The sequence below is a fragment of the Hippichthys cyanospilos genome, chromosome 6, assembly GCF_059441005.1.
Source record: "Hippichthys cyanospilos isolate Australia breed blue-spotted pipefish chromosome 6, RoL_Hcya_1.0, whole genome shotgun sequence".
In the NCBI taxonomy this organism is placed as follows: domain Eukaryota; kingdom Metazoa; phylum Chordata; class Actinopteri; order Syngnathiformes; family Syngnathidae; genus Hippichthys; species Hippichthys cyanospilos.
The window spans coordinates 2,994,925-3,017,165 of record NC_142374.1 but is presented as its reverse complement, the minus strand read 5'-3'; the positions used below and the strand labels follow the sequence as shown (position 1 = coordinate 3,017,165).

The 22,241-nt window shown below is 38.3% G+C and overlaps 1 protein-coding gene across 2 annotated transcripts in view; it reads right to left on the bottom strand.

Moving 5' to 3' along the window:
- Positions 1 to 22,241, bottom strand: part of LOC148421866 (polypeptide N-acetylgalactosaminyltransferase 18-like) — a 109,148-nt gene that overhangs the window by 3,465 nt on the left and 83,442 nt on the right. Inside the window, exon 10 of one of the 2 annotated variants that reach the window (XM_088416439.1) lies at positions 9,443 to 9,607. In XM_088416439.1, the coding sequence (XP_088272565.1) occupies positions 9,443 to 9,607 (165 nt within the window). Of the gene's footprint in view, positions 1 to 9,442; positions 9,608 to 16,806; positions 16,883 to 22,241 lie in introns of those variants that run through there. The other variant, XM_088416440.1, reaches the window with a different exon arrangement.

Here is a 22,241-nt window from a genome sequence, read left to right as displayed (position 1 = left end):
TTATAGCTACCTACCGTTTGTGGAGAAACTGACAGGGAACATGCTGTTCTGTTTCTATTTTTATCACTTCAAAGTGAATTATCTTGTATGCCGGTTTTGTTTTATAATACATCAAACAAATACAAGATGACCCCCCCCCCCTACCCCCGATTCTGTATTTCTTTCAAAAACCGTAAATACATTTCATCACATACATTGCAAGATTGAAAGATTTGCTACAGTGCAAGTTTTACAAGTGTTGCTTTCATGAATGTGCTGTTTAATATGCATTACTGTATTTTATTTGAGGTTTCGTAACGCTGTTGCTCTGATGCGTTCAATAAATCATTCTAAAAGTGGACTGGGAGAAGCAGACACAGCATGAATGCAAAAACATGTCTGCGTTCTCAGCTTGTTCAAACCAATGCCACTTTGAACAAGAGACTCGCTTCACCATATTTTAAGATGAATTCCCACATCTCCATTGTGCGTGTGAGAGTTCATGACCACACACGTTTGTTTGTTTACAACATGATAGCCTGAGCCTGAAAAAGGCAACCTGATTACTGTAGTTCCACACTGATACTGCAGGAACAGTGGAATATTTTAGTGAGTTTAGAAGATAATGTTCACGTTTGCTGTTTTGCGGTATTATTAGTTAAACGTCATGCTTATAATTCTGTTTGTAGTTTGCAGTCATGTCAAACTGCATGCACCAACATCAATTCGAAAGCTGTCATTTTACAGAAGCTCTAATTTGTTGAAGGTTGAAGTTATTAGGAGCTAGCTCTCAGTGTCATGCACAACAATTACACGTGTGGACAAAATTTGTGGTACTCCTCAGTTTCACTTCCATTCAGCTTGGAAACCCTTGACTATAGAATCAGTGCAACAATCGAGCTCTGCAAAAACAACTGATTGTCACTCATGTCCCTTGCATGGCGACGTTTTCCCAAATATACATGTAGAAGGGCAGTGCATGTGGGATATAGAAGTGATCATAAAAAAATTATGACATTTTACCAAAAGCACTGTCAAATTTTCAGTTGTAACATTCCATAGCATTTTTATTTATCATTACTTTTGTCACAATCAAGTTACTGTATTTCACTGACCCCTGTGAATTTTCTTTCATTAAACCAAAGCTACCAACAATTTTGGTGACTTGTATATCCCACTGAAACCTATCACCACATTCATTACCAGCGTTCAATTACCTGTCAAAACTATACTTTAATACGAGAATCAAGTGTAATATGTACATAAAATGGCAAGGAAAGAATTTAAATCTGAAGTGTAATATATGCATAATTGTTTGTAAAATTCCTTGAAAATCACCTTTTTCTATCACTTGTAAGCTATTAGCAGAACAGGCCTTCGGGCTACTCATGTGATCCTCTGGGATATCTGGTGCCTGCGGTACCAAGTTGGTGACTGCTGCAGTAAATGAATTGTTTTGATATTGCTCTGATGTATTGTATCTCTTTTCATCAGTGTTGGGCAAGGTACTTGAAAGCTGTAATGCATTGGTCTCCAACCTTTTTATCACCACTAACCGGTCAACGCTTGGGATTTATATTGCAGACCAGGAGGTGTGGGAGGGGGGTGGTGACGTGTGCATCACCGACTGACTGCTCTCTAAACCAAATCATCCTTCTCACTATGTAACATCAACAGCGGCCAGAAGCGGTGCCAAAAAAAAAGATCAAGCCAAAGCCAAACAAAAAACAAATGAAAGAATTGTTGAACTAAATCAGTTCCAAAACATTATTTCGGGTGCGGCCCGGTACCGGTCCGTGGTTCAACTGGTACCGGTTGATCCTGGTATCAATGATGCTGTGATGCATCATTTATTATATATTACTGTCACTTAAAAGTAATTACATACAGGACATTACAATATTACTGCAGGCTTGCTGGTGCCTATCCTAGCTGGCTTTGGGCAGTGGGTGGGGGACACCCTGAACTGGTTTCCAGCCAATTGCAGGGCACACTCATGCACCCAATCACACCTAAGGACAATATAGCATGTCCATTACATGCAAGTGGTAAGTGGATTTGAACTCGGGTCCCTTTAACTGTGAGGCAGATGTGCTATTCACTGCGCCACCTAGCAACAAGATATGAAATCTTGTTTTTCAAATTTCAATGCCAGTATTCAAATTCAAGTTCAGTTGTCCATATTCAACCTTTGGTCTGCTGCTGCCGCACTCATCTCTGCTGTAGTAGATTCTAATAAAAAGAAGTAAACATTTTGCTCCTGACTTTTCTCCTCCGATCATGTGGTGTTTTTGGCGAATTTGGGGAAAAACACCACTTTATGGTTAAAAATGCATAGTAATGCATGCGATGTTACTCTCATTTGTACCAAGTAAAATATTCTTTTTTCTTTATGTGTAATGCATTACACTACAGCATTACAGCAAAGATAACATATTAAAGTAATTACATTAGTATTGTAATGCATTACTCTCAGCACTGCTTTTCACTGTAGGCTACACATAGACACTGTTGCAGGTTGCTCCTTATTTAATTCAAATATATTTCGATGTTTGGTGTAAACGTCTCAGTCAGTAAAAGATGAGGCAAAATGTATGACTTTGGTATAGTCAATGCTGAGTCCCACCAGAATAGAACCACTCCTGTGCTGAGCAGGGGAGGTATGGACGAGCTCAACCGTCACTTTTATTACATCAACAAAACCCAAGCAAAACATTGTACTTGAATGGTCGCACTTCTGCGCGACAACTTGTTCGTTGGCGTTCCACCGTTTTTAGACCGCTTGATTGGTGATGACCAATTGTTGACTGGCCAATTGTTAACCTCGAAACATCGTAGGTCGAGACCGTCTTTGATCAACACAATTTGGTCTTGTACATGAACTTCCTTTGTTCAATCGTGTAATAAGAATACAGTTTTGATTGTTATCCTGATAGTTTAAAAATGAATGTAGTTCTATTTTTAATCAATATTATATCACACAAATGAAAGGTGCTCCATGGAGTTTCAACAGGACACACAACACAGACAAAAGCTCCATGTGGGGGGCCGCAAATGTTACATTTAAAAAAATGCTACAGTTTTGTAGAAGAGATTAGTGCCAGACTTGGGAAACCCCTGACTATAGAAGATGCCCCTGGATCAGTACAACAGTCCAGCTCTGCAAAAGCTATTGATTGTCAATCATGTCCCTTGCAGGGAGACGTTTTCCCACATATTGAAGGGCAGCGCAGGTTGGATATAGATTGACAGACCAAATTGTTCACACTCCACACACATTATTGCGTAAAGAATCAATTTCCTGGTCTACAGCCCGATTTTCTACAGACTACAGTAGCCAGTGACCATAGTGTTGTTTTTGTGGTGCACAAAGTTCAGAAAGGAGATGCGTTATCAAGCAAGAGCCCCATTCAAATGAGGCCACACTAATGAAGTTTTCGTTAGTGGTGGCAATTGTCTTTTGGTGTGAAAGATTAACTATGGAATTGCAACAGAATTATAGATTGCAGTGAAAATCATAGACTTCCCTTTCCAAGGTCAAATCCTCATTAAATGTGGGCAGCAACTGAAAATTGGTTTATTTTGTTCAGGGCATTTTTTTGTTTGTCTTCTTCACCTGCTGAAGTGTTGATGTGGAAGTACTCAAGCTATTTTACTGATAGTTGAGATGATGCAGTGTTTGGTTTTATATTCATTGTTTTTTATTCAATACTTAGGAGTATATGTCATATCAATGTAAAGACAATACAAGATGGATGTGACCGCTTGTTTTTGGTACTGAATAGAGCCATGATTATATTTCATTTTGTTCAGCTCAGGTGATTAAGAGCAGTGGTTCTCAACCTTTTTTGTCCTAAGTAGTCCCAAACCCATTTGTCATACATTGAGTACTCCATTACTCAAACATGCTGACTCTCTAGAAAAAGACAAAACATTTTTCGTTACGTCAAAATCATTTCATTTCAACATTCAACATTTCAACCAATTGGGATTATGAAATAACTAACAATATTCACTTAGTATCTTGAGAAAGAGTACAAATGTACATACGTTGACGTATATGCATTGATAGTGCCTCGAGCAGGGAGTCTCCACCTAACGCACGTGTCCAGAGCAATACGGTGAGGGCAGAATGAAACGAATGAATTGGAATATCGTAGGTCGTATGACACAAACAGTCTTGGTGCACTTATTTTAAAGTTCCTCTCGGAAGCATCTTCGCGACGGCGATCTACTACTTGATAATCTTTTGCTCTCAGATGATAAGCAGTTCCCGAAGTAGACAACACTGTGTTGTTCTGAATGTAGATTAAATTCAGAGCGCTAAAAAAAAAAAAAAAAAAAAAAATCAAGTGAAGATTCATGACCGACGATCTTTGTTTCGATTGACATTCTTTTTTTTCTCATCACACGTTTTTTTTTTTTTTTTATCGGCTGTGTTTTTTTTTCTTTTTCATGTAGCGTGATGTCATGCGGTCAACCAAAAATAGCCTGGCGTTTGACGCATTATGCAGCCCTGCTCTGAATATAAAATGAAAGCCAGGTTAGCAAGACAGATTTCTGGTACAAAAAACACAAAAATGTGTGATTCATATAAACTAACACACACACACTTGGCATTTGTCCAGACCTTTGTCCTCAATTCAGTGAGCCCACCTGTCATTCTGCAAAGTGCACAGTTGGAATGCATCTATTGATTCCCAGCTATTTAGGCGGGCGCACCAGTTAATCAGAGGGTCAGATGGACAGTCAGCTGAAAAACTATCACAAAAAAAGACTGCTGGCTGGCTGGCAATCTGTCAGCTGCAGGGTCACTCATTATGTCAAGGTAAAAGGCATAAATGGTTTGCTCTATGAAACAAAAGAGACTAGAGGAGATGTAGGATGAAAGGACGACTTTTTGTTTTTGCTGTATCAAAAGTTTGTTTTTATGGAGTCTTTGCAACCTGATAATATCTGGAATGAATGATAAGGTCAGGTATGATGTCTTTGGTTTTTTGTTTGTTGTTTATTCCAGGAAAACCAACCCTATAAGCAGTGGGTACTGTATGTCATTTTGTTACATGGGGCGCTTTTTACATGAGAATAGTCTACTCCGTTTCAAGCCCCTCCAAAAACCCTCTTTAAATCAATAACATTAATTGTAGCAGTTGACACTTTGAATGCAGTTTATTTGTTTGTCTTGAGATGGCAGTGGTGTGTTGGTGGTCCCGGAACATGTTTTTAAGTCGTTTTATCTGTACTACTGTATTTATTGATTTGATTCAGAATCGATTTTCAATTCTCAACGATTTACAATTCAAAACAATTGGATTCAATTAATTACAAACGATTTCTGGTTCAATCTATAGAAGTGCAAAGAATCATCATACTAATTGATACTTGGTGTATCAGCTGAAGGACTCTCTTAGACAAACACATACACAGATGCCACATCAACTGTCACAACTCAACACCTCTGTAGATCCTGAATTCAAGTTGCACGACGTGACTGCCACTTAGGGAAAGGCCACTCTTGGCCGCTTCCAGCGCGGCCACATCTTGGCCCCTCTTCGACCATCACTCCTCCCCACTCATCTACATTTTGTGCAAGATATGTTGTGGTCTCGGAGTACTCAGCGTAGCGCGTGTTGTAGGCCCTTGTTGTTTGACTCCCCCTGTCACTCAATTGTATTGTATGTTTCTTTCTATCTCCGTCCGCCCGCCTGTCCGTCCGTCCGTCCGTCCGTCCGCATTCATTGAACACAGCAATGACATTAAGTATATGAGTCATCATCACATGTAAGTAGAATGCATGCCAGTCAAAAGAAGGAAGCAAAGAAATCCACTTTCATTATCATGGTTAAGACATACAATCTGCTGAAATACAACCAAAGAAATGTCGCAGATAAGTGGATGAATTCACTGCAAAATCTGGTCAGCATTTACAAATTTCCTGAAAATGACAACTAACTATAAAACGATTTGTAATTTGCTTTGTGTCTACATTTGTATTCATGTATTGTTATTTTCTGTTATCACTGTTTGGTTAATAAAATAATCAAACTTTTGATCTGTTCAGCTTCTGTTATAAAATGCACTAAATAAATCATATACATGATAAAAAATTGCTTGCGATACCACAACCGGCAGAACAAAAGTAAGAAACCTTGTCATCTGAATGCGAATTTGACCTGCCTCAAACTTCATTGATCAGGCATCTTTGATTGTTTGTTGTCAAGGCAACAGCCTTGACCAAAAAAAAAAATCCCACAAGCTCTGTTTGAGACAGGAGGAAGAGGGTAAAATTCAAATAATGCAATGCTTGTGCTCAACTGCCATGCAATTCCTGTAATCATTCAAAATGACAGAACCTGGATAGGATATTTTTCACCTTGTAGAAAAATAACAGGTGAGATGTCTAATAGAACATTGTAAATGATAAAAATAAGCACTTTAAATCACCATTTTACCCTCTGCTACCTCACAGATTTTATCTGATATATTGTAATACATTTGTATCGTGATATTTTTACACTACATAACAAGTATCACTGATAGAAAAAAATAAAAGACAAAAAAATAAAAGTTACTGGCACCAGTGGTAGCGCGACGATGAAAATACCACACAAAATCACTCAAGGCCCTTTTTCACTTTTGTATATTGTATCAACAGGGACAGTCATGGCTGCATTTGCTATTTATGTATTTGAAATTAATATCACTTTCAAATCAAGGTACTATGAGGTACGGTTTCTTGTACCTGATCAGTTGTCGCTTTAAGCTGGCTGGTGTAAACCGATGGTCATTCAATAGTAGCATTTGTCATAACGAGCTATTGATATTGTTTTACCAGGATTATATATTTGGGTTGATAATTATTGTTCTGAGCGGTATGCTGTCTACAGCAGCAAGCAGGTTGGTTTACATGTATTAGAAAGCAATTGTGATGTGTAACTTTTTGATTTCAAGACTAGCTTTTGAGCAAATGCCTACATTATCCTCCTTTGTTGTAACTTGTTAGCATCTCACATAATTTGCGAACAATGTATTTAATGAAAATTTGCACTATGATGCCACATCAGAGCAGCTTCCCTGCGATGAGCGAGGCAGAACAAAGCTGGCAGGAACAGTATTGTGGCACATCGGTTTAATTGGAAGTAAAGGTTAAAAAAATATGAAAGAAGAATAGAATGCACAGGAGATCATTAGGATGTACTTAGTTTTTTTCTTTCTGCAAAACATCTGTGATGCACTCAGATATATCATCAGCAATGTAACCAGGCGGGATCATTAGGTGTTTCATGCCTGGAAAATCAAACAGCCTCGCCCGGCTGCCTCAGCCGTGCTCAAACAATCCCAGAATCATGTTTGAGTAGCACTGCTCAGCAGTGCACAGCCACCTCGAGGTCTTTTCTGAAACCCAAGCGGTGTGACATATGGTAGTAATACTCAAGAGATGGAAGACTTTATGTACCGACGACAGCCAGCTCTCTGCAGTCCACCTGAAAAGGCAGGCACCGAATCTTTTACTACTGATTGTAGCAATCTTCCAGCAGCTTGGGGTCAGGGTTCCCATCTGGTCTCTCAATAAACCGTGAGTTTTAGCATGAGCACCTTGTTTGGTCTGACAAGAGCACCATGTTTGGTCTCATGCATGTTATTTTTATTGTCTTTTGGATCAGGAGCAGCATCTTAAAATCAAACATCTTCAAAAAGCTTTGGCAATCCTTTTCTGTGTCTCGTGCCTTTCTAGAGCCATGAAAAAGTAGAGGAATTGCTTCATTAGTCCCTGCTGTTGCTTGGCCCTGGGTATGAGTTAACAGATATTCTGCGACTGTCTTCAGAACTTAGTCAGCCAATGGTAATTCACCGCGTTGGAATCTGTGGACTCTCTATACTGTACTAGCCTTTTACCACAGGTGACCATGAACACTTTCTTCATGCCTCTGAATAAAAATTGTGTTTTTCTTTCAGCTATGGCGATCAGACTTTTTTTTGGGAAGGCCAAACCATCTATGAATGTCGACGTTCTTGATTGTGGGCAGGGTTGCGGTGAAGTAGGTCTGTCACAGAATTTGTGGTAGAATGTTGTGTTGGTAAATCCAATACTTGAACCTTCCTAGCATGATTGACTTGTCAACTGCTGTTTCCTGTCCTCTCTAGTTCTTCTTAGGTTGTGCTAATGGGATTCAATACTTTTTCGAGAGCAAATGAACATGTTCTCTATGTTTCTCTGCAGGTCAGTGAGCATGCTCTGAAGAGAAAAGCCCACCTCAATCCTTCTGCTCACATGTCTCACCCCTCCGCATTTGCCTCAACAGTAGCCTTAAGAACTCAAAAGACCTGCCTCCTTCGACTTGACTCTTCAATGAGTGATTAGCCACTTCCCTAAAATGCTGTGTAGTTCTGGCAGGGGGACATTTCCATTTACTGCAGACTGAGTGAACTCAAGATATATCATGAATGAAGTACATAGGCCTAAAGCTGAATCATTGAATTTTAGGGCCCTAAAAAACACATCGTACACTGGGCAACCCAGTCTTTAAATGAAGCAACTCTCACTTTGCAAGCAGAACATATAATCATCTTCTACTCATTATCACAGAAAGATATCATTGACGAAAAGTCCATTTTGCAACGTTCTGTGCAAGCGCTCTTATACAGACGCACACTATACTGAATTAGAGGTATATCTAATCATTTTAAGCCTTGTAAATGACATGCTATGACTTATTTTGCAGACGAATTCATGTTATTCAAACACAGATATGGGAAATAAATGGTTTTGAGCTAATAAACATAACAATAAATATAAATCGACTTTCCCTAATACAGGAGTTGAAAATGAGGAAAAAGCTAGTCTTCTGCAATTGTTTTTGTTGGACAAGATTACCATGATAGTGGTTGCACCATGTGGATCATGTGCGCTGAGACCTTGGGATGGACTCTGTATACCTATGTAACTTTGTGGGTGTGGAACACACAATGTGATGAAACTCATTTAACAAACAGAAGCTATAATCATCTTCTACTGATTAACACAGATATCACCTGGTTCCTTCGATTTATATGTTGAAAATACAAAATTACTCAAACAGCTGAAAAAAAAAAAGACATTTCGAACAGATTAATGACATCTCTATTTTTTCCTATGGTGAATAATACATTTTGTTAATTGCAAATACATGAGCTGTGATGAGTACCACCCTGGAAGTAATCTTTCAATGAGAAATAAACCAGGTTGTATGTGATCCTTAGTGAAGTGACAAACAAAAAAGATAGAGGACAGAGGACAATAATAAATTTGAGAATAAGAAACTTCCCTACAATAAAGTTGAAATTACTCCCCACAGTTTTAGGTTCAGGGCAAATGAATTCCTATTAAAATAAAATTATTTGAATTAGTTCAAAGGGGGTTTTCACTGGCAGATAGTTCTGTCTGAATGCAAAAATGTGAAATTGAAATTAAACTTATTGTTACCTGAGTGAAAGTCCAAGTAAGCTTCATGTGTTTGTTGGCTGCATAGGTGCATTCCAGCAATCTAGGTTTGCTGTTCACGTCAACCAGACACTTGTTGTCATCATCATCAATGGTTGGACTCAACACTCCAAGGTGAAGTTGCTGGGAACTGGTGTAGTACACATTCTATGGAAAAAAAAAACAAAAACAAAAACATTACCGCATTAGTCATCACACGAAAAAAAAAAAAAAAACAGCACTTTGTGGGGCAACTGTCTTCTTCGATACTTGCAGCACCACTCCATAAAATGTTTTTTTGGGAAAAATGATTTGTGATGAAAACAACATCAACACATTTTTAAAAAAGTGGTTAAGTATGACTGCCTAACAGAAAACCCTGATCAACCTATTAGGCTAAAAGGTTGTTCTTGTTTATTTTACAAAATAGTTAGTGATGGGCACTTAGTCAGCACGCGCCGCCGACGGACTCCTGTTTTGCTGTTGGACCGATGAATGCTCAAAAAATGAAGAATGTCGAAACTGCAATTTAATCAGTCGTTGTAATCGTTGGGATAGACTTATCCGTCAGACCGCCACGCCCTTTTTTGCTTACTGAAATAAAATTCTACCGATATTTATCAGCTATATTGCTGCATTTTATGCTATGTTCACACCGAACGAGACAAAGCGCGTCGTTGACGCTCTATGCGAGGTGTTTTGTCGCGGGGTCAAGATGATCACTTCTGTGAAATCAATTTTTGTCACGTGAAGGGATGGGAGTGAGATTGCTGTGCACTTTACAGGGGATTTGAAAGGAGAGCTCTGCTGAGAACTTTCACTTTTATGGGATGTAGCTGTGAAGGAAATCATATATTAGGTTGTTGTCATTATGTGTTTATTTCTTGTCTAAAATAGCATGCATTGGTATCTATCTATGCAGTCCGAGTTAATCTCGCACCAGTCCTCAGTTAACGCTGTAAAATTAACGCAGGAAGTTAACGCAGGAAAATGTGAACTGAAACCTTGGTCCAGCATTTGGCGATGCCCGGCTAGCTCTTTTTGTTATGTCTTGTATTGTGTAATGCTTTGCTGAATGAATAAAAAGCAGGTGGGAACGGCTGGGCTCTGACAGCTCTGAGGCAAACACGAAAGTGGAAGCCGAGTCCTCCCTTGCCGGCAAAGAAAAGTCAATTTTGGTTGGTCGGAGTTATTTTTTGCTGTTTCGCATTCGGGCTTGTCTGGGTCTTCTTTTTTAGATTTTTCTGACAGTAGCAGAGCCGATATTTTCTCCATATAATGATGGATTGACGATGACGGAGGGGGGGGGGCTCTGACAAACGACGAATGTCGGACCTGCAAAAAAATGTAAGTTGCCCACCTCTTGTTAATAAGCTCTCCACTTCATACCCTCCAAAATTTCAACTTATTAGGCACATGCTGTTTATGTTCATTTTTCGAAAATAATGATTTACCTGTAAAAATGTATTTTGAAGTTGGATGTTAACAACATCTTTGATATTACCTCCACAACTCAAAGAGAAAGAAGAGAAAAACAACATAACTCAACTTTCAACAACTCTTAATTATTTTTTACAGGGTTTATACAGGTTACAGCTTAATCTAAAACTGAAAAAAAATGACCAAGTGCATCAAAGTTCCTGGAACAAAAAACAAAACAAAAAACATGAAAAAATCTTATTTTATTGCAATTAAAATTCCCATGACAAAAAAAAAAAAAAACATATCCCCCGGGGTCATCCCCCCCCCATCACTTTGCGCCTGCCCCACTCTGAGAAGCCCTGCCTTACACTAATGCTCACATTCAAGCAGATGAAAGAGGGAAGTCATCTCACCCCCAATTTTTCCAGCCCACATCACTCTACGACCTCTTTATTGATGTTACTGTCTATCATGTCCATGTAGCACTGAATTCAATGAATAAATATGTACATAATCTCCGCTTGTATTTTTGAGGTCACTGCGACAATTTTTTTCTTATACGATTAGGATGAGATGACATTTACATATTTATTATGCAACAAGTCTTTGGAGGGTCTTCAGATTTCCGAGATATCAGCAACTTCAAATACCTGCTTGCTGACTGCTTATCTGTAGCTTTTTAAGTGCTGCTGGCTTAAAAGTATATTTCTCCGATAGATGGTTTTATTAATGCGCTTTTGTCGGAATAAACCCATTTGTTTTGTGATTGACACACATTATACCACAAGTTTCTGCATAAATTTGCAATGTTTCAAATTGTTTTCCAAGGCGCAAGACTATCAGCAGGCAGATACGTCTTTTCCAATATTTTGCAAGAAAAGTGTGATATTGTATTAATGATTATAAGCTGAAATTTACATTTAGGTTTAGCTGGTAACCCAATGTACACTTTGCGTTCTCTTGCCTTGTGTGCTGATTTGCTAGTCTATCAACCGGAGTAATCAAATGTGTGATATGACAGCATGACAACATGTGACATGTTGAATGCACCAAAAGCACCGCTTCATCGCCTGCCAATGACTATGACAAATGGCCAAATGAAGCTTCTTGAATTGGTGGAATCAATTGGTGGGGACATGCTTCATAGCTTCATGTTGCTTCATTTGTTCTATGATGCCATCAAGTGGTCCAAAAGCCTAAGAAGTCAAGAGTATTGAGAATTCTATGGCTTTTTGTTTAATAAATTGAGACGAATGTGCTTATGCTACTGTATGAACAAAATACAACATGTGTTATAAGGATAATGTGTTATTCATTGTCATTTAAAAATAATAGCTATTCCAAAGTGTTTGGCTTTAAAAAGTTAATTTTTTGGGTCCCAGATCAAGCTTGGGGAGAGGAGAAATGCAACTGTCGATTTAAAATATGGATATGTAACAATGGACAATACCCCCAAAAAACTATTGCAATTGTATGTACAAACAGGTGTAACAGCTGACTGAAAATTCACAAACTGTAAGATGACAGTTGATCACCATTGCATTTGAGACCATTTTAAATGCCATGCAAGCCACACCATTGAACAGTTTCCTGAAGAGGTCATCTGATCCAGCCAGTCAGCAAGGCTTCACACATCTTGCCCATATGAAGCCTGCCTTGATACATGCTTTTTGGACACGCCCCTCCCATTACTCGACATGAGCCTCTGTGCATTTTGTCTCATAGCTACTGACGTTAAAACAGAGTTTCTACAACTACCGGTAATTAGACGGCGCATGCTGGCTTCTGGATTCTTCCGACATTGGACTGGTGTATCACATCTCCCATGAACTTTGTAGGATATTGCATAATTGTTCACTGTCCACCCCCCCCCCCCATGATCAGTGAAAAATCGCTAAGTAGTAAAAGAATTTTCATATGTGTATGGGGGTACCTGAGTTATATGTACACATATTACTGCAGTACACATATTGACTTAAATTAAATCTAATACTGTAGAGCAACTGTACTGTTGTCCCTTACCTTTCCCATCCATTTGGCTGAAGTCTCATTGAGAGCGGTGATTAAATAAGCATCTAATTAGCTTGAAGCTTGTAGCTGACCAAACATGATAACAATCAGAGTTTACACTTGAAATTCTAATTTATTACAAAAGAAATCTAGGTAAGAGATTCTCAATGCTCTGCCCCTGCGCTGTTCTCATCTCTCCCTTGACTCCTATCAGCGTGGGTGTTTCATGATTGGAGACGGGCACGCTTCTCTTAGTTTACCTAACATGCGGTGTAAGTTTCATCGGGGAGATGGGCACTCCTACAATGGTTTTACTTGGACTTTACGGGGACTTAAAATAAAAATGTCAAATACACTTGGAGTAAATGCAGTCAATCCCTGACATGCTCGCTGAAATGAGGTGAAGGTTAAACGGTCTTCATATATAATGCTATCACACCTTTGGGAGCCAAGGCTCTTCAGAATGTCACCCCCTGCACCGAGTGATTAATGGGCTATGTTGGAATGAAAGCAATGTGAGAATCTTATTCACACCGAAAATATAGCACGGGAAGCAACTGGGGATTCAGTATCTTCCTCGAAGATACTCTGTCATGGTGATGTGGGAATGAAAACACACACAGAACAACTCCAGCTGAGGTAAGCTGATATACTTTCTTTCTTGCTTGAGGTTATATCCAACTATGCATGACAACTATGCATACATTTTCTCCTCAGTCGCAAATTGGTGCTTGACATTGGATGTTTCACTGTATATATATATATGTACGTATATACTGTATATATTTCTATGGACTTTGCCTAATTTCATAATCAATGCTGTTGATTTCTCTCATGAGCATATTCACTGTCTTACATCTTTCTACCCAAAATTAAAAGTCTTGGGCAAGTTGCTTCAAAACTGTAATTCATTACTATGTTATGTATTGTCCATACACAACCAGTCATCTGCTGCTGCTGCACTCATCACCGCTGTAGTTGATGCTAATGACAGGAAGTAAACATTTTGCCTTGCCTTTCCCACTTTCAGGTAAAAAATGCACTGTAATGCATTTCATTACTCTCATTTGTACCCAGTAAAATATACTTTTGTGTGTGTGTGTGTGTGTGTGTGTGTGTGTGTGTGTGTGTGTGTGTGTGTGTGTGTGTGTGTGTGTGTGTAATGCATTACACTCCCGCGTTAGAGCAAAACGTAATGCATTATAGCGATTACATTACTTTTGTAATGGATTACAAACACTGGAAATGAATATGTGCATGGATGCGCATGGTTTGTCTGGGATAACTCCTTCCAGGGTTGCATGGTGGCATGGCACAGGTCAGGAAAGTGTACTAGTTTTACTTTGAAAGGTGAATTTGTAGTTGAAATATTTATACCTTTTGTGAGTCCTGAAGCTTTTCTGTCCGAGCCCTGAAGTTCCTTTTCAAATGTCAAGTTGAAGCAAATATCAACAACACTCGAACTTAATTTTATTACTCTCCAAGCTTTTCTGAGCTTGTCAAGGTTACAGTGAGTATCATAACGTTCAATATTCTTAATTGGTCTAATGAAGCAGGAAACCTGATGAAAAAAGGATGACTATTTTCCAGAGGCAGAAAGCGAATAAGAGAAAAGAGAGGTCAGAGAAATAAATGTACATCCTGGCTGCAAACATTTGCATACCTGAAGAAACACAAGGACACACTAATGAATTCTTTGGTTGGCCTAGTTTTGAAGCCTTCTAAAGGTCTAGTGATGCAAATCAAACAGGGCAAGTGCTTCAAAATCCTAAACCCCAGACATGGATTTGCCCAAGCCTGAGAGAACAGCGCGAAATCCTCTGGAACCTGACATGAGCATAACAAGGCGGATAAGCACCCACAGTCATTGCACACAAAAATTCAGATCAAGGAGAAACACAAGAGACAGGGAAGGAGCTACCAATGTTCACTGCAATCACTGGTTGAGTACACTGACCCACTGTGTGTTTTCAGAGGAGAAAGTGTACGTGCGTTTGATGGGACTGATGAGTGCCTTGCAGGAACAGGACATTCCTAGATGAAGTCATTATCACGCCGTGAAGCAGCAACAAAAAAGGCTTATAAGCTGCTCTTTAAAACACTGCAAAACACAACATTTCAGACAGCTGTGTGCACTCAGACAGTGCATGCATTTAGTGTGGAGTGTGTGATTTGTTTCTCCAAGCACATACACAAATAAAAGCATTGAGCATTGCATGTTTTGATAGACTGACACTAAAGTGTCTTGAGAGGGTTTTATAATGCTGTCTCTTTTACTGTCACAGTGCCTTAAAATTGATAAGATTCAAGATTTTTATTGTCATGTGCATAATAATACTACACAATAACCACAGGGTTGTGTTAAACTGATAACAATCTCAGCCGACACGTGTTCACTTTTCCTGACGTTGAACAAGGGAAGCCTTTAAGCCAGGCTTATTGCATTGGTATTTACGTAAAATTTGAACTATATCTATAAGCAGCTAACTTTTTCTCACGCTAACGGCTTACAGTCCAGTGGGGTTTATCTGCAGTTTTTTTTGGCTGAAAGCACTCTCCACGATTAAAGGCCCTCTGGCATGCGACTGTTGTAGAGCATTACAGTATAACCCAATACAGTGTCTTTCCTCATATGGAGTGTGCCCCACATTTCAGAGTCTCGAATTCAAATTCAGCCTCCCTGTGTGGCGTTTGCATGTCCTCCCCGAGCTCGCATGAGATCTTTCCGGGCAGTCCGGCTTTCTCCCACATTTCCAAAACATGCATGGCAGGTGTATTGAACATTTTAAATTGTCCTTAGGTGTTATGGGGTGTGCAAATTGTTCTTCATCCCTGTGTGCCATGCGATTGGCTGGGAACCAGTTTAGGGTGACCTCCCCTTGCTCTCCGTAGAGAGCTGGGATAGGCACCAGCAAGCCTGAGACCCTAGTGGGTATAAGCGGCTATAGATAATAGATAGATGAAATAGAGTTACATGTACATTTGGTCCATACCACACATCTCTAGATGTATAGATGAATGGAAACTATCATTTTGTACTGAAAATCTCTTTTTGGGCCATTGTTCATCGCATTGAGATTCTATCCGTTCATGCTCTATTCATACACACTGCAATACTAACCTCCGAAGCAAAAATAACTGAGGCCAGACTGAAACATGCCTGCTGGCAGCATCCTAGGAAAAGGAAAGTGTCGTAGAAACATGGCCCTGTTCATGACAGAAGGGCTCTTGGCTGCTTAAGTGCCTTGCTTTCTTCATTTTGTTTTCTTGAATACCATATACAGTATTCACTGGTGTATTTATAATCAAAAACAGTTTTTCTGTAGGAAAAAAACAATTCTGCAAGGTTGAATTTAACCCTGTCACAACTCTTTTATATCGTGTATAATGGCAATGCACACATTTGACCGGAGACCACAATGTGCGTTGTCGTTTCACTTTATTTCATTTTCCTCTGATACTGTTTTTATGGAACTACTCAAAGTGACACTCTGTAAGATTTTGACCGTTTTTCATTAAAAATGAATAAATTAAAAAAAACCAACAACTAAATTTCAAAAACTGAACGAATAAATGTGTACTCAACGACCAACATTATATTTTAAATATAGTAGGTCTAGTTGTCATTAAATTATATTACATGGGGGTGGCACTCCTTCGGAGGTCGCCATGGCTGTTCTGGACAGCAGGAGTAGGTGTGTATTGCTGCGTTTACCGTAATGCCCCTAAAGCTCCCACAGGTGCATGCGAAAAATTACACCTACTTCCTTTAATATAGTACTTATTATATGTTTCCTCACATATCCAATGAATACAACAACATTCCACTTAATGATAATGAGCTGATAAAAAGGTTCTGCTCTAATTTTCACTTCAAACACATTCTCATACTCACTTGTTTCCTACCTAGATTTGAAAATGATTTAGTGCGGGGGCTCCCAGTGAGCTTTTAATGACAGTAGGCGATGCCAGTAGAATATCCTACAATGGGCACATCCCACCAGCCATCTGCTGAGTCGCAAGAAGACAAAACAAGCACATTCACACCAGCTGTAAAATTGATTCTGCATAATTAAGAGGTTAATCTAGATGAGTGGATGACAAAAGGGTACCATGGAGGGCTACTGTATGGAGTGCAGATCGTGTGAACCACAGAAAAATGCTATTCAAGATCCAGCCCATTGAACTGGCAGTTTCTACTGCAAGGTTGAAGCAGGATTGATCTTATTGGCTGTGAAATTCTCATTTGGTAGATAGTACTTCTCTTTAGACTGGTACATTATTTCTTACACAGTGCTGTTTTTTAATAGTAAGTTACCGTTTTTCTCAGAGTATGTCAACCTCGCTTAGAACTCACCCCCCCCCCCCTTTTTTACTGCAATTTGGGTGAACTTTACAAAAACACAATTAAAAGGCTACCCCTGACTTTAGTGGTTATATAGTTCATGACTATACGAATAAAACACATTGTGTGTGTTATTAAAAAGATGAAATTACGGTACTTTTAGATGCATCACTACATCGTATATCGAGTATCAAAATGTTGCTCTTATTGGGGGGTAGGGATGAAAATTAATTTGTCTCCAACAGCTCCTCTCATTTCAAAGTATGACTATCTCAGACGTGCTCTTTTTTCTCCTCGTTATCTCTTCAAACATGCTCGTTACTCTTCCACAATTCGTCAAATGATGATTTGCTAATCATCTTTCCCCATACCTGCTGACATCCATGCCACTGCTCGTGCATTTTTGTCTTCAACGTCAAGCCTTTTTCTTGACCTTATGTGTCAAAGTTCGCCCCAAAAAAAATATCGATGAGGCCTCGTTGTTGATAAAAGAGAGGCAATCAGGCGATGTTTCATGAAATTGCATTTTTGCGATGTTCGTGTGAACACTATTTCGAATTAGGAGTACAGTATATTTAATCATTTGGATCCTTGTAAATAACATATTACTTATTTCACAATCAAATTCATTTTATTCAAACACAAATATGTGGAGAAAACTGGTCTGTTTTTAGTAATGTTGATACACATATATCACTAATCTATCACTAATTGATCGCAAATGAAGTCAAACACTGGTGGTTAATATCATTTAATATTAATTTGGTATAACTGAAATACTGTTTTAGGATATCAATTGACACCATATGCTTTGAACATAATTTTAGATGTAATTTTCACAGTTTATATATATATTTATATTGTATTTGAATGATAGGTAAATTTGCTTTTTTCTAAAATTATAGGTAAGCACGTATGTGTCAAGTGTTTGCAGGACAGGGAGAAAACGAAGGCTGAAGAAGCAGGATAACCTTCCTTCCATGTGGACTGCAGCCAGAGGGAAGGGCATGATAACAACAATTTGGACAACTGAATGAGATACCGGACTTAAAGAAAATCAAGACCATTTTGTCTCATCTGCTGGGTGGTTGTATAACATTGACTAGTGATATTATGTGACCAGCTGTGAGCATATTTACCCAATCAGACTGCTTGACAGTAGCGTTGTGTGATACTTGAAATTTTGGCATCTATATGTACAAAGCTAAAAATTGTGCCAATATCACACATACCAACCTTTATGTACAGCACTTTTAGGTTCACAAAATATTATGCTATTTTATATCATTTTTCTTTAAGGAATAAATATAAAATATATGGTTTTAAATTGCTTTGTTGACCATTCCATAATAATAATAATTTTAAAATTCTACAATTCTACAATTAGCATGAACGAAGAAACCCCAAAACAAAATACATAAAATAAAAAGGGATTGTGTGACCCATGAGAGAGCAAAAATCTTATTCTTAGACTTTGGTATCAATATTGTACAATATTGACTTTAATATCGATTCTATTGATCAGGGATCTTCAATCCTAGTCCTTGAGCCATTCTCCTGGATGTTTTGTATGTTTCTACGTTGCACACCTGATTCAAACGAACAGACAATCAGCAAGTTCTGCAGAAGCTGAATAACTATATTGCTCATTTGAATCAGATGGTTTGTTGCAGGTAGACATACTTCTGATCATACAAAACAATATATACATTATACTTTTCAATTGGTTTATGCAGAACAGGTATTTATCATTGTTAGTTATTCTGCAAGAATTTAGTCCTGTATTATGATAATTTCTCTTAGGAGAATACAGTATTTGCTGTCAAATTCATGAAACATTGGAGTTGTTCCTGCAAATAGCTTGATCATTCATTCATCGCCAGGTCTCAGTGTTTTTTAAATCACAAATGCACGCTCTAATAAACAGAGGTGGGCAAATTTTTTTTGCTGGCCTGATATTCGTCAGAGACCCGCCCCTTTCCATCATTGTTGTTCCATCATTTTTTTCAAGTTAGACGACATTGTCTGTTGGTGTATTTTTGTCCAACCTTCCTCCACCACTAGGGGGCCTTGCCTTTTTTTCAAACGTCATTCCTCAGGCGCTGGTCTACTTCTGTCCACACTCATACTAATTATTTTTTTCTTTTTTTGTACTTGCGCTTAAAGTTAACACCATGTCTGTGGTTCTAAAATTACTAGTGGTGGACCGTCAGGGCCAGCCAGGCCTTCTCTGCTACTCAAACATAACCTGACATTATCATAACTAAAATACAAACTAGAACAATTATCATAACGATAATAAAAGTCAATTTCACATGAATTGAATTAAACCTGTCTAATAATTTTGCCCTCACACAGATCTGGGAGGAAACGCCACAAGACACCATCCATTGTCTCATTAGGAGCATGCCTCGACATTGTCACGCATGCATACAAACTTGTGGGGGCCACACAAGATACTGAAAAGCATTTTGAGTTGCAGAAATTAAGTTGTGAAAAAAATGGACTAGCCTGCCACATCTTCGTTTCACTCGGAGTTTATGGTGTCTACACAATTGAGCCCTCTGTAGGCTGAAAACTTTTATTTTCATTAAAACATTTGCCCTGTCGTTATTTGTATAGATATCCAACTTCATATAGAGATCTGATGTATACAATGTGTTTCTTTAAAGTGCTCCTTTAATTTTTGTGAGCAGTGTGTGTGTGTGTATATATATATATATATATATATATATATATATATATATATATATATATATATATATATATATATATATATATATATATATGTATGTGTGTGTGTGTGTGTGTGTGTATATATATATATATATATATATATATATATATATAAATATATATATATATATATATATATATATATATATATATATATATATATATATATATATATATATATATATATATATATATGTATGTGTGTGTGTGTGTGTGTGTATATATATATATATATATATATATATATATATATATATATATATATATATATATATATATATATATATATATATATATATATATATATGTATGTGTGTGTGTGTGTGTGTGTGTGTATATACAGTGGGCCCCCGGGTTACGAACTTAATCCGTTCAGCGGCTACGCTCGTATCTCGAATTGCTCGTATAGCGGGCAATCCAAACCCATGTTAATTCGTGAGTGCATGCAACGCGCGCAGAAGCCTTAGGTAAAATCATCACGCTGTATACATAAATTAATATTAAGTGACATAATCTACTGTACAGTTGCATTAAATAACAAATACAAAGGATAAATGACTTTTACCTTTGGAAAGACGTGACTTGTGCTGAGATAAGCAGAGATGAGCAGAGATGAATGCTCTAAGTATATACGGTAAATCAGATATGCTATTGGTCTTACAGTGTCAAAGTAACTTTTTCAGTCAGGGTTTTCTCTACTTCCTTCCATCCCAACCAGCTGTGCCATCAAGCTAGATAAAGGCGTTCGGCCAATAGCATATCGGCACTTCTGTGATTGACGTGTGACACCGGCCAATAGCATCTCCGTGAGTGAGACCGGGTGACCTTAATTGACCAATAGCATATTGGCGTCTCCTTGACTGACTGATAATTATTTGCACTTTTTTTTTAAACGGTTGGAATGTATTGACATCTTATTGATTAAAACACATTTAAATCTGTGACGATTTTTTGTCCTGCAATCGGCACACTTAATTTCATGTCAACTGTTTTTCCCGACGTGAATTGAGCACGGTGGAAGCGGAGAGGTTGTTGTGTGTGTTGCATTTACTAGGCAGCACACTTATGGCTTGTTCGAGCGTCAGTTCACCTTTGGTTACAACTCACAAAATTGCAACAATGACGCTGTCCCAATGCATATCGGGAGATCGCCGACTAACCTGACATGCAATCTTGTCTAGCAACCATTATATGGCGCTGTATCATCACCCGTAATAGGGTGCAGAGATTAACCTCTTGAGTTAATACGGCAACGCATATAGGCTATTGGTCTTACAGTGTTACAGTAACTCTTTCAGTCATGGTGCAAATCACGGAGATACTAAAACATCATCCTCTTATTTCTTCCTTTACCGCTGCTAGTAATTTTAGAAGCTATGTCTAACAGATAAAGTTTGCAAAGTCTTCAAAACATTCCGTTTTTCACTCATTTTGTCTACTTCCTTCCATCCTGTCCCATCAAGCTAGATAAAGGCGTTCGGCCAATAGCATATCGGCATTTCTGTGATTGACGTGTGACGCCGGCCAATAGCATCTCCGTGAGTGAGACCGGGTGACCTTAATCGACCAATAGCATATTGGCGTCTCCTTGACTGACTGATAATTATTCGCACTTTTTTTTAAACGGTTGGAATGTATTGACAATTAATTAAAAAAAAACCACACATTTAAACCAATGACAATTCTTTGTCCTGCAATCGGCACATTTAATTTCATGTCAGCTGTTTTTCCCTTTAGCTGTACAAACACTACACTTAAATGGTAATATATTTAGACACCGTGAGTGAGACAGTCAGTGTGAGATTGTAAGACCAATAGCGTTCACGTTACCGCCATAAGTATCTATTAATGATTGTAGATGACGCAACTGCTGAATATATTGACGCAGTTAGGCGAGAACATTTCTACATACTCAATGGCTGGTTTGACGGAATGCTCGCAAGACGAGAGGTTTGCTCGTAAGCGGAGGACAAAATTCTCCCTGATCCACGCTCGTAAGGCGGAATGTTCGCAAATCAGGATGCTCGTAAGCAGGGGGCTGACTGTATATATATATATATATATATATATATATATATATATATATATATATATATATATATATATATAAATATATATATATATATATATATATATATAAATACATAAAATTATTCTCCATATTCGGTTCTTTCATGTGATATTATATCCATTTGATCACGCTCCTTCCAGTGGTGTAGTTTTAGGTTAGAGGTTTTAGCCAATTCGAATTCAGCTAACTTGTGTTGGCAGGCTGTATGAAATCTGCTC